We start from the raw sequence: 14249 nt of genomic DNA on the forward strand, positions 1-14249 counted from the left end.
GGCGCAGTGGTTAACGAATCCAACTAGGAACCATGAGGTTGCGGGTTCGGTCCCTGCCCTTGCTCAGTGGGTTAACGATCCTGCATTGCTGTGAGCTGTGGTGTAGGTTGCAGACGCGGCTCGGATCCCGAGGTGCTGTGGCTCTGGCATAGTCCGGTGGCTGCAGCTCCGATTAGACCCCTAGCCTGGGAACCTCCATATGCTGCGGGAGCGGCCCAAAGAAATAGCAAAAAGACAAAAAAAAACAAAAACAAAAAAAAAAACTGCCTGTTTTTCTAAAATTATACATTTTTAGAGTAGTAAGGCATGGGATTATAGAGCTGTTAGGTACATTTGCCTTCTCTTCTAATATAAAAGTATCTTTTATATGATTTCAAAGGGCCATATATGAAATTTTGAATACTCTATGATGGAACCTCTCCAGCTCATAAACCAACCCACTAACTTAGCCTCTAATCTGTTGAGCAGAAATAAATAGAGCTCTATGGTTTTTATAACAGATTAACAGGCCTAAACAGTCTTTAAATTGAGTTGTTAAATTATCTGGGTGAAATTGTGTGAGATGGTATTAACTCCTTTATGTCATCCAAGCCAAAATTATAATTCTGATTGTCTAGTTATTTTAAGGTTGCTGCCAAAGGTTGCATGGCAGACAATGGTGTATGTGTGCGTGTATCTTTCTAATTGCTATAGCCTTAAAATAAAAGGCATACCTACTGTTGTGAGCTATTACAACTCTTGATCAGTGGTAGAAAAACTTCACCCTCTAGACTGTTTGTTAAACTATAAACATCAATAAATCGTATTAGTCACTTCATAGACATTGCCGACATTTGTTTACCTTACAATGATTATTTTAGATATTAATTTTTATAGTTTGTTGAAGAGATACAAAAATGGTACTGCACCAGAAGCAGTTGTTACGAACTTGTAATCAGAAATCTTGGGAATTTAACTTGGGATTTGACTGAAGAAAAACTTAGATGGCTTTCTTAATTTTTTTTTAAAGGATGGGTCTTCAGTTAAGGAAGTTGAAACTTATCAGCGGACACGTGCTTTAAGGTCTTTGAGAAAAAATGCACAGAATTCTTCAGATTCTAGTTTCGATAAGAATATGGAAATAACGGAGAAGCATGCTAATGGCAGGCATTTTACAAGGTAATACAAGATGCTTGAATGCTAACTAAAATAATTTGAAAGCAATAATTTAGGGTTTGCCTTTAATTTTTAAGAGTATTCTTGACTGGTCATCAGTAGTCAGGTTGTAGAAATAATTTATTTGAAAAGAAATTGCCGCAAATGAATATTATTGAATTAAAAATTTAATGTCAGGTTTGTTTTTTGTTTTCTTGTTCAAAGATAATATCTATGTTATGTGTGAGTGCAGCTGACCTGTTTGGTTGATACAGGATCAGTTCTGAGTACTTAAGTAATCTATAAAGACTTTATGCCTGTAACTTACTTGTGATATGTGGTTCTGCTTCATAGTTTATAAAAAGTCTTTATTTAAAACAGTAGTAATATTTCTGATTACTATCAAGTTTTTCATCAGTTCTAAATCATTTATGAATACCTCTGTGTTGGTATGCTTCTAAAACTGTCTTCACATAGGAGTTAAGAGCATGATTTTTATTTTCACTTGTTCAACTGGACTGGGTGCCTTATACATACTTAAATTTCGTTTCTCAAGGACCCCAAGGTAGGTGTTATGAATCCCATTTTAATACTCTGTGAATTAGGTGGTAGGTACTTAATGGAACTTGGGTTTGTTTGGTCCAGAGAAAATTTAAATCTAACTTTAATTAGCTCAAAATCTTCACTTTTCTTTCCATTTTGGTGGGGCTTAACATAAATTGGGAAGAGGTACAAATTAGAGTAAAATTCATTTGATGAAATAATTGTTTTTATGTTCTTCTCATAAAGAATTTACTTATAATGACTTCGAAAACCAGAACTCTCTTCTCTCAAATAGAATTTTGATTCTCTTTTTGTGTAGCTGATTTTCCGGAAAAGTGAGGTTGTGCCCTTTTAAGTCTGTTTTTTGTTACTGTTATTTTTTCAACTATTTAATTGGTCTTTTATTATATGTATTTAAATCTGTATCTTATTTTACCCACTATTTATGAAGAGGCTACTACAGTATTTCATGGATTCCAAGGTAGCAACAGCTGTTGAAACACACAACATTATTTTGTGAGACAGAAAGAAAAAAACACTGCAAGTTAGATTATGACATCCTCTCAGTTCTAGGAGACATCTCAATTTCAGAGATGTTAAAATGGGGAGAAAATGTACAATTTTTAGAATCAGTGAAATACAATTTAAGCTACCCCAGTATTTCTGGGAGTTGTCATTGTGGCTCAGCAGGTTAAGAACCCAACTGGTATCCATGAGGATACAGGTTCGATCCTTGGCCTTGCTTAGTGGGATAAGGATCTGGCATTGCTGCAGGGTGCGGCATAGATTGCAGACGTGGCTACACCTGCAGCTACAGCTCTGACTTGACCCCTGGGAACTTCGGTGTGCCGCAGGTGCAGCCCTAAAGAGAAAAAAAGCTACCCTGGTATTTCTGAAACTTGAAGTCTTCTTGGGGTGGGTGGGGTCCATGACTTCTCTATGAGAATTTAAAGATTCATGTTTTGGGAGTTCCTGCTGTGGGGCAATGGGATTGGCAGTGTCTCTGGAGTGCTGGAACGCTGGTTCGATCCCTGGCCTGGCAGAGTGGTTTAAGGATCCCACGTTGCCACAGCTGTGGTGTAGGTCACAACTGTGGCTCAGATCTAATCCCTGGTCCAGAAACTCTATATGCCACAGGGGGGCCAAAAAAAAAAAAGAAAAGATTCATGATCTGAATTAAAAATAAACATTCTGTATCATCCAAATTGCTTCCTTATAGAGAATAGCCATAAAATTTCAGGCCCTACCTTTTTGCTTAGAATGGGCACCAAGTAGTACTGCTTTAGTTATCTCTGGGGTTCACCATGTAAGAACTGACTCTGACCTTACTTAATACATAAACAGTGTATCTGTTTCCAAGAGAAAACTGTTATGCTATGACATGCAGTTCAAATGAAGGTTTGGAGCACTTGAAGTGGATACATTGAGTCATGATACAAAACAAAGGTGATACATAACATGCCAAACTTAACAGAAACCAATAGCAGTCTGAACCACATTGACACAGCAAATGTTTATTTTGTTTCAGCTAAAACTCCAGTGTCTTCTGTTAATGTATTTGTTGGTAGTTGTTTTTGTAGCTTATATTTGTATAAAACTTAAATGAATTTATATTTAGTTTGGCTTATAGGTAGTCATAACAAAACAATGTTGGAAATCCTCCAAGTCTTTGCTTTCAAAAGCTCCGTATATTATTAAGGTTTGTAAAACATTGTGCTAGGCGTTATGCTCAAAAGGTATTAAAGGAGTGTAGTAAACATTTTTTAAATCTTGATTTAAAGATGAGCGACTTTGTATTTTTAAATTGGATTCCTTCTAAGATATTGAATTCCTATATTTTTATTAATTTAAAATAATTTATTGAAGTATAATTCACATATCATACATTTCATGATTTTAAAGTATATAATTTTGGAGTTCCCTTCATGGTTCAGCAGTTAACGAACCCGACTAGGATCCATGAAGATGCAGGTTCAATCCCTGGCCTTGCTTAGTGGGTTAAGGGTCTGGTGTTGCCGTGAGCTGTGGTGTAGTTTGCAGACGCGGGTCTGATCTCAAGTTACTGTAACTGTGGTGTAGGCTGGCAGCTGTATCTCTGATTTGACCCCTAGCCTGGGAACCTCCATATGCTGTGGTGCAGACCTAAAAAGCAAAATATAAATAAATAAATAAAGTGTACAATTCAGTGGTTGTAAAATATTTGTGATATTGTGCAACCATTGCTGTCTAATTTCAGACATTTTCATCACCCCAAAAAGAACCCCTATGGCCATTATCCCCCCATGCCTGGCCCCTTGGGAGCCATGCATCTACTTTCTGTCTTTGTGGATTTGCCTATTCTGGACATTTCATACACATGGAATCATATAATATGTGGCCTTTTGTGTCTTGCTTCTTTTACCTGGTGTATTTTGAAGGTTGTTTGTATTGTATCTATCAGCGCTTCATTCTTTTTTACTACCAAATAAGTTCCATCATATAAATATATCACATTTTGTTTATCCACTCATCAGTTGATGAACATTTGAATTGTTTATCCTTTTGGATTATTATTAATAATGCTGTGACATTGGTTTATAAATTTTTATATGGACATATGGTATATACCTAACCTAGGAGTGAATTGCTAAGTTAAATGGTAACTGTTTTAATGTTGAGGAACTGCCAAACTGTTGCCCAGAACAGCTGTACCTTTTCTTTTTTCTTTTTTCTTTTTTCTTTTTTTTTTTTGTGTGTCTTTTGAGGGCAACACCCAAGGCATATGGAGGTTGCCAGGCTAGGAGTCAAATCAGAGCTGCAGCTGCCAGCCTACACCACAGCCACAGCAACACAGGATCTGACCTGCATCTGTGACCTATGCCATTGCTAACAACAACGCCAGATCCTTAACCCACTGAACGAGGCCAGGGATTGAACCTGTGTCCTCATGGATGCTAGTCAAATTCATTTCCTCTGTGCCACGATGGGAACTCCTGAATATCTTTTCATGTATTCATTGGCCTGTCATTTATATGTATTTTATGGAGAAGAATTCCTGTCTTTTAAAAAAAAAAAACTCCTTGGGTGTTCCTATTGTGGTGCGTTGGAATTGGTGGCATCTCTGGAGCTCTTGGATACAGATTCGATCCCCAGCTCGGCACAGTGGATTAAGGATCTGGGTTTGCTGCAACTGCGGCTTGGATCTTCCCTGGCCTGGGAACTCCGCATGCCGTGGGGTGGCCAAAAATCCCCCAAAATCAGATGAATATCAGGATCTGTTTGTATAAGACTTACATAAAGTGGCCTATAGTATTTTTGAATTCTGTTTTATGTAGTTTTCCTGTTTCTTATTGCCAATTTGCCCGACCCTTTGCCAATCAATCCCTTTACATACTTCCATTCTGTGTCTATCCATTCCCCCCCACATTTTTTTTTGTCTTTTGTCTTTTTAGGGCCACACCCACAGCATATGGAGGGTCCCAGGCTAGGGGTAGAATTGGAGCTATAGCTGCTGGCCTACACCACAGCTATAGCAATGTGGGAGCTGAGCAGTGTCTGTGACCTACACCACAGCTCGCAGCAACGCCAGATCCTTAACCCACCGAGCAAGGCCAGGGATCGAACTTGTCATTAATCACCGAGTCAGGTCATTAACCACTGAGCCATGTCCCCACATTTTTTTCAATCTATTTTGGGCTCAAGACCAGAGAACCAAGACTGTTAGAATAATACAGAAAGATTTGAGTAGCTGTGCCTTGCAGGTAGGATATATATTTCTTTGGCCCTGGAGTTTTTCACTAGGGTTCAGTAATCATAGTTTTCAGGAGGCACATGAAACCTCTGAAACAATGTTTAAACTTGTATGTGTATGTGCAGTTTCCTAGGGAGAAAAGATCAGTAGCTTTCATCAAATTCATAGGAGTTGACAAAAGTCCAGACACCTGTTTTTGTAAGTAGTTTCATTGGAACACAGCCATGCCCATTCATTCTGTCTATGGCTGTTTTCCTGTTTCAGTGTTAGAGTTGTATTAGTATTTATGACAGAGACTGTATAGCTAACAAGCCAAAAACACTTAGTATCTAGCTGTTTAAGGAAAAGTTTACCAACTCCTGCAAGGAAAAAAATGTTTCCCTTCCCCCGCAGGACAAAAAAAGGAAAAAAAGTATTGCTTTCATCTTTGTGTCCCTAGCTTCCAATGGGGACCTGCTTTATAAAAGGATAGACTTACATGGTATGGAAAGAGTGGCTTCTCTATGAGAAAAGTCTATGAGCCTGTGAACAGACCTATATGTGGATTGCTGAAAGGTTTATTATTTTGTTGCTTGGTTCTTACCTGTGTTTCAGAAGAGGTAAGGGATTAATGATAACTTAAATTGTTATAAGGATACATGAGTTAACTCTTCCAGATAGGATGGTTTCCTTTGTTCCTTTTCCTTTTTTTTTTTTTTTTTTGTCTTTTTGTCTTTTTACGACTGCACCCACGGCATGTGGAGGTTCCCAAGCTAGGGGTCCAATTGGAGCTACAGCTACCAGCTTACATCACAGCCACAGCAACACCAGATCCGAGCCATGTCTGCGACCTACACCACAGCTCACAGCAATGCCAGATCCTTAACCCACTGAGCGAGGCCAGGGATCAAACCCACAACCTCATGGTTCATTTTATTTTAAAGTGTCATATTTGAGGAGTTCCCATCGTGGCACAGTGGTTAACGAATCCAACTAGGAACCATGAGGTTGCGGGTTCGATCCCTGGCCTTGCTCAGTGGGTTAAGGATCCGGCGTTGCCGTGAGCTGTGGTGTAGGTTGCAGACTCGGCTTGGATCCTGTGTTGCTGTGGCTGTGGCGTAGGCCAGTGACTACAGCTCCAATTTGACCCCTAGCCTGGGAACCTCCATATGCCATGGGTGCAGGCCTAGAAAAGACAAAAAGACAAATAAATAAATAAATAAATAAAGTGTCATATTTGAAATTCCATGGGTATAACTAGCTCACTTACAAATAGCTTGATAATGTAGGTTGATTAATAGATATAGCCTAACCTAGTATGGAAAATGGAGTCCCTAGAAATAGACATAGTGCTTTGTTTGTGCAATAGATTTGGGGGGAAAGATGAGAGGAGGGTACTTTTTTTAAACCTTGGGAGGTGTTCTTTCCAATTCAGGATTCTGTATGCCAGTTTGTATGCTGGATAGGTGATTTGCAAATGTGACCGTTTCTACATGGGAATGATAATGTACGTTAAGTAAAGATTGTAGCCAGCAAATATTCTTAGAATGTTCTAAACATGTCACTAAGTTCTCTGGCATGTTTGTAGGTCTGTGTATAGTTATAAATTTCTCAAGGATGTGGGACCACTATATCCTGTGGTGTAAAACGCATTGTCTTATTTTTGCTGAATGCGTATTAGTTCAGTTATACCTAAATACTTAAGCTAAGGATTTCATTTCTTTAAGTAAAATAGTTTGATTTGATTAGTTCTGTTTAGCTAAGAGTCATTGCATACAGTTGGCCCTCTGTATCTACTGGGTCTGCATGCATAGATTCAACCAACTGGATCAAAAATATTCTAAAAAGCAAAACTTGAATTTTCCACTCACCAGTAGCTGTTTATATAGAATTTACATTGTATTTGGCATTATATGTAATTTAAAGATGATTTAAAGTATACAAGAAGATGTGCATAGGTTATATGGCCGTTCCGAGGCATGTAGAGTTCTCATATCAGGGATCATTTCCAAGCTGCATTGTGACCTATGACGGCTCCTTAACCCACTGTGCCAGGCTGGGGATTGAACCTTCGTGCCAGCATTCTGGAGATGCTACTGATCCTGTTGTGCCACAGTGGGAACTCCATGCCATTTTATCTAAGGGACATGAGCATCCTGGGATTTTGGTATCCGTGAGGATACCACATCCTCTGCCGATACTGTATATCATTGAATTTCACAGCAGGGTTCTCAGCTTTTGTTTAGCCATAACTTATATAAGCATAGATATTCTCAAGCTATTTTTTCAGTGGTTTTTAGGTAGCTATAAATATTTGCCCTCCAAGCTGACTTAATTTTTTTATCATAGTTTGTAGTATTATAAAATGTAGAATTTTAAATTGTCAATTATTTTGAATTATTTAATATATTTTTCTCATATAGGCAGTTGGCCAGACAGCAGGCTGATAAAAAAAAAGAAGAGTGCAAAGAAGGTAAGTAATGTTAAAGGCATTTACAAATTTTGAAACATGTAATTAGTATTTTGTTTACAGGTGTATTGAGGTACATACAATAAACTATGATTAAAGTATATAGTTTAGTTTTAACAAAAGTGTATGCTATCAAACTATTACCACAATAAGGTAACAGGTAGTGAAGATAACCATCACTCCCTAGAATTTCCTCAGGCCCTTTTTATAATCCCTCCTGGTTCCCCTAGCTCCTCTCTATACCCCAAAATTCCTGAGCATCCCCCAAACTACTCTCTTTCAGTATACATTAGATTATATTTCCTAGAGTTCTTATTTATTTATTTATTTATTTTGCCTATTCTAGGGCCGTTCCTGCAGCATATGGAGGTTCCCAGGCTAGGGGTCCAATCAGAGCTGGCCTACGCCAGAGCTACAGCAACGCGGGATCCGAGCCGCGTCTGCAACCCACACCACAGCTCATGGCAACGCCGGATCCCTAACCCACTGAGCAAGGCCAGAGATCAAACCCACAACCTCATGGTTCCTAGTAGAATTTGTTAACCACTGCGCCACGACGGGAACTCCTAGAGCTTTATGTTAATGGAATTACCTAGTATGTTCTTTTTCACCTGGCTTCTTCCACTCAGCCTAATACTTTGAGCATGATCCATGTTGTTGCCTCTGTTACTAAGTAATATTCCGTTATGTGGATATACCACAATTTGATTTTCTTCCTTAGCTTTATTATAATGTAATTGACATATAACATTATGTTAATTAAAGGAGTACAAGGAATGTTGGTTTGGTACTTACGTCCTGTAAGATGATTACTACTGTGGCTTTCGCTAACATCTGTGTCATGTCATGTAATTTCTTTTTTCTGCTGAGAACATTCAGAATCTACTGTCTTAGCAGCTTTCAAGTATACAGTACAGGATTATTAACTGTATTGCTTTGCTGTACAGCCCCAGAACTGCCTTAGAGTGGAAAATTTGTACTCTTTGACCATCAGTTTCCTCTTTTCTCTTACTCCTCCATTCTTTGTAACCATCATTCTAATCTCTGTTTCTGTGAGCTTAGTTTTTCTAGATTGTACATGTAAGTGATATAATTCAGTATTTGTCTTTCTCTGACTTATTTCAGTTAGCATAATGCCTTTGGGGTCCATCCATATGTTGCAGGATGTCCTTTTTTCTCATGGATGAGTAATACTCTATTGTGTGTATATTCCACATCTTTTTTTAATCCATTCATCTATCATGGACACTTAGGTTGTTTCCCACAGTATGTTTATTCATCTTTTAGTGGGCATTTGGGTTGTTTACATTTTGGGACAGTCACAAAGCAGCTTTGAACATTGTGTTAATAAGTCTATATATTATATATATGTATATATATATCTTTTTTTTCTTGATGTTGGTATGGGTACATGTATGATGGGTGTATGTCTTTATTTTGTTTTCTAGTATTTTTAAGAAGGGTAAGTTAAGAAACTATAATTTTGTTATATGAAAGTGTAGTTGTTCATTTTAGAATTGTTTTATAAATGCTCTTATTTCAAATTTTTGTGTTTGGTTTTATGTACACATCTGTGAAGACAAAGTGATTCCAGTTACTCGGTCATTGAGGACTAGAAACATAGTTCAAAATGCAGAACATTTGCATGAAGAGAATGGTGATGTTGAAGTTCGCCGAAGCTGTAGGATTAGAAGTCGTTACGGCAGTGTGAACCAGTCTGTGCTGTTTGACAAACTTATAACAAAGTAAGTAAAACTTACTTAAATCAAGATGGGTTAGCTGGTGAAAACTTTTTGTTGGGGACCAAATTTTGACTAGCATAAATATTTAATATATTCAGTTTATCTAAATATAAAGGAAAGTGATTATTAGAGAATTTTGTAATAATTCTATATGTGTATTTAAATTCTTTTTTTTTTTTTGTCTTTTTGTCTTTTCTAGGGCTGCACCCACAGCATATGGAGGTTCCCAGGCTAGGGGTCCAATCGGAGCTGTAGCCACCAGCCTACACCACAACTCACAGCAATGCCGGATCCTTAACCCACTGAGCAAGGCCAGGGATCGAACCCGCAACCTCATGCTTCCTAGTCAGATTGGTTAACCTATGAGCCACGACGGGAACTCCTGTGTATCTAAGTTCTTACAAAGAATATTAAAATATTTTTACACAAGTTAAAAAAAATGTTTTTACACAAGTAAATCAGTACTTGCTATAGAGATATTGAAAATGCCAGCATTGGAGTTATCGTTGTGGCTCAGCAGAAATGAATCTGACTGGCGTCCATGAGAATGTGGGTTCAATCCCTGGCCTTGATCAGTGGGTTAAAGGATCTGGCATTGCCGTGAGCAATTGACACTTGGATCTGCTGTTGCTGTGGCTGTGGCATAGGCGATCAGCTATAGCTGTGATTTGACCCCTGGCCTGGAAACTTCCATATGCTACCAGTGCAACCCTAAAAAAAATTTAAAAAAGGCGTAAAAACCCAGCACTCAAAGAACACAGTGGAAGAAAAACTAAGTTTTTAAAATGTACTACTCTTTTACAATTTTAGCTTGTATTTATTTCCATTTTTTTAAAGCACTGCTGAAGCTGTACTTCAGAAAATGGATGATATGAAGAAGATGCGCAGACAGCGAATGAGAGAACTTGAAGATTTGGCGGTGTTCAATGAAACAGAAGAAGTAAGTATATTCTTCCATTAAGGGGGTGATTTAATAATCTCCAGTTTAACCTTTTTTCTATAGTACCTATCCATTTTTTGTTTGTTAATTTCGTTCAGCATTTGTGTGGTCAGTCATTAGTTATTGCTGGAGTTGTAAGAGTTTATAGCTGGAAATACCTTCATTTTAAGAAAGATTGGAAGTTCCTACTGGATTTTTTCAAAAAATCATACTGAACATTAATGGATTTTATTTAAACATTTTTTAGGGGAATCTTAACATGTACACAAGAGGAAAACAAAAAGGTATTCAAAGAACTGATGAAGAAACAACTGACAATCAAGAAGGCAGTGTGGGTTAGTCTTTTCTCTTATTCTGTCTTCTGGGTTTGAATTTCAGCGTTTTTATTTAGTAGGATATAGCCTTTTTATTCAGAAGCTGTGACATTTATGATAGTTTGATAAATTAGAAGGTTGGTTTAAAAGAAAAAAGTGAGGGCAGGTGAGATAAAAGGATAGTCTGTTTTGTTGAGAAGATACTTGAAATCAACAAATATGAAACAAAGGGAGTTCCCATTTGGTTCAGTGGTAACGAACCTGACTATTATCCATGAGGATACAAGTTCGATCCCTGGCGCCACTCCATGGGTTAAGGATCCAGCATTGCCATAAGCTGCAGTGTAGGTCACAGATGTGGCTTGGATCTGGCTGTGGTGTAGGCTGGCAGCTGCAGCTCTGATTTGACCCTTACCCTGGAAACTTCCATATGCCGTGGGTGTTGCCCTAAAAGGGGGGAAAAAAAAGGAAATAAGTTTGCTTGTATAATCCATCTACAGACAACGTATCTCTCTACCTATTTTAGTTAAAAGATGATTAAAGTTAAGTTTTACTCTTATTTTTAGGACTTATTGCTGTAGTTTCTTAGAACTTTTCTTGAATGAAAATCAGTCTTCTGAAATGTGTTTTGAATGTTTGGTGAGGGAGTTTTACATTATCGTCACTAGACCATTTGAATTATACTTGCCTGTAACTCAATGACAGCCAGAAGTCCACTATATTAAATTAGCAGCAATGCTCTAAACTTTAGTTTTATACTCACTGACATTAGTCTTTAAACTACTTTTTTTCTGCCCTCTAGTTTTTTTCCCTCTAATTTTTCTAATTGTATAATTTTTTACTTCATTTTTAAAAAATCTTCAGTGTTTCAGAATTACAAATTCTTTCTTTGAACAGTCCAGAAGTAAATAAATTTTAAAAGGATCGTCTCTTTCTATTCCCCATGTTAAAAATTGACGTTTGGTTGAGCAGCCTGAAAGTAAATATTTCTTAATTGTAGAGTCATCTGAAGAGGGTGAAGACCAAGAAGATGAGGATGATGGTGAAGATGAAGATGATGAAGAAGATGACGAAGAGGATGATGAAGAGGATGGAGAAGAAGATAATCAGAAGCGATACTATCTTAGACAGAGAAAAGCTACTGTTTACTACCAGGCTCCATTGGAAAGTAAGTGCTGTATTTTTTTTCCAGAGATGTTATTATGTTGCCTTTATCTTTACTGCTCTTCTGCTGTTATTACTTGGGGGTGGGGGGAGGTGCTCATGGCATGTGGAAGTTCCCGGGCCAGGGATCGAACCCAAGCTACAGTTGCAGCCTCTGCCACAGTTGAGGAAATGCTGGATCCTTAACCCACTGCACCACTGTTACTCTTATTTTTCATGTTTTCATTTTGTGGAATACCCTTGGCTATTGTCGTTCTTAACTTACCCAAGATATTCAGGAAGTTGTTTTTTTGAAGAAAGTTAAATGTTAGCCTTGACCAGAGAAAATAATTTGGTTATTTTGAGATTTCATATCTGTCTTTAGTTATTTTAGATTTCACAACTTTGTACTTATAAGATTATAGGAATAGGACTGCTTTTGGTTTATGTTAAAGCTGTGCCTTAGTACTTATGAGCATATGTATGTAAGGCTGTTACGCATGAGTATAATCATAATGGTTGTTTATGGCCAGTGTATGTTTTGGTTGGTCGTTGTCTGTGCTGTACACATATATTCAGCAGCAGCCTTGCAGGAGTAAATTATTTAAAACATGAACAGTAAAATATTCTATAGTAGATATGTACTAGTATTTTCGTGGAAGGTAAGCACTTTTGTAAGTATTTAGATGAGAAGTAAAATTATCTTTATACATATTTATATGTCACATAGATATAATTTTTTTTTCTTAGAACCTCGTCATCAGAGAAAGCGCAACATATTTTATAGTGACCCAGCTTCTCCTGCAAGACCAAGATATCGATTATCTTCTGCGGGACCGAGGAGTCCTTATTGTAAACGAATGAACAGGTTTGGTTCTGAAAGAGTGAATGATTTATGACAACATAATTGTGGCTATGTAGGCAGGATTCTAGAGTCTTAGGGTTGGGTATATGAGGACGGAATACTAGAATTATGTATTTGAGAGCGTTAACTCTATGCCTCTAGTGCTCTAATCCCCACTACCACTGAGTGGTTTTTGTTTTTGCGTTCACTAATTGAATTGTTAATAACTACCATGGGAAGGTAGTTGATTCCATTATTCCACACTTTAATAATAGAGAGCTACCTTTGCTTCAGTGTTTACTGTATTCCTGGTTTGGTGTTAAAACATTTTACATAGACTGTTTCATTTATTTTTCACATTAAGTTAGAGTATAGGCTTAGTATCCCTGTCTATTCCAGACATATTTTCTTACCGTGAAAAACATTCAAGTTACATAGCTTCTAGACTCCTGATAACTGACCATCTGTTTTTGGATCTATTTTGTTGAGTTTACTTCTCCTTTATAGTAGAAAACACTAGTTTTCTTTGACTACCCAAATTATTTGTGAGTTAATTTTCCTTCTGCATCCTAACACCTGTTGCTCGTCTGTTATATTTAAGTCCAGAGAGGTAATTTTTGTTATTTCTTTATTCTCCTGAGTAATAAAGGATTTTCTGATGCGTTAGAATTCTTTGGGTGATAAAGAGCTTATAGGGTGAAGCCTAACAAGGCAGAAAGAAATGACATTGGTATGGGAAATGGTGCTTTTTTCCTAATATTATTAGTCTGCTCAGAAGTAAGACTGAAGCCTTAGGAGACTTCAACTATTCCAACAGTTCCTAGAAGCCTTCTCATAGAAGGAGACTATTTGGTCATATTTTGGCCATGGAAGGCAACACCTCTTTAGGTGCTGACAAATTCCTCTCTTGTAGGGAAACCATGAAATACCACTTTGTCCCGGGGTCTTTGAATTTCCTTTTCAGAGTGTCAACATCCCATTTACATTCTCGATTTCTTTCTTTTTTTTTTTTTTTGTCTTTTTGTCTTTGTTGTTGTTGTTGTTGTTGCTATTTCTTGGGCCGCTCCAGCGGCATATGGAGGTTCCCAGGCTAGGGGACGAATCGGCGCTATAGCCACCGGCCTATGCCAGAGCCACAGCAACGCAGGATCTGAGCTGCGTCTGCAACCTACACCACAGCTCACGGCAACGCTGGATCGTTAACCCACTGAGCAAGGGCAGGGACCGAACCCGCAACCTCATGGTTCCTAGTCGGATTCGTTAACCACTGCGCCACGACGGGAACTCCTACATTCTCGATTTCTTATTTCATCATCCCTTTTCATACAACCAGAGCCCAGAAGGATAGAGGACCAAAAAGTCAGCCCGTCAGGGCTATCCAAGATAAATTGCACTTGAAAGGAGGCCACA

The 14249-nt window shown here is 37.9% G+C and overlaps 1 protein-coding gene across 2 annotated transcripts in view; it reads left to right on the top strand.

Moving 5' to 3' along the window:
* The window catches only part of ATAD2 (ATPase family AAA domain containing 2), a 67944-nt gene that overhangs the window by 10638 nt on the left and 43057 nt on the right, over window positions 1-14249 (top strand). For both annotated transcript variants that reach the window (XM_047783314.1, XM_047783313.1), the window contains exons 2-8: window positions 1010-1158; window positions 7810-7859; window positions 9436-9601; window positions 10436-10538; window positions 10786-10873; window positions 11853-12020; window positions 12746-12863. In XM_047783314.1, coding sequence (XP_047639270.1) covers window positions 1010-1158; window positions 7810-7859; window positions 9436-9601; window positions 10436-10538; window positions 10786-10873; window positions 11853-12020; window positions 12746-12863 — 842 coding nt within the window. The remainder of the gene's footprint in view (window positions 1-1009; window positions 1159-7809; window positions 7860-9435; window positions 9602-10435; window positions 10539-10785; window positions 10874-11852; window positions 12021-12745; window positions 12864-14249) is intronic.

The sequence above is a fragment of the Phacochoerus africanus genome, chromosome 6, assembly GCF_016906955.1.
Source record: "Phacochoerus africanus isolate WHEZ1 chromosome 6, ROS_Pafr_v1, whole genome shotgun sequence".
In the NCBI taxonomy this organism is placed as follows: domain Eukaryota; kingdom Metazoa; phylum Chordata; class Mammalia; order Artiodactyla; family Suidae; genus Phacochoerus; species Phacochoerus africanus.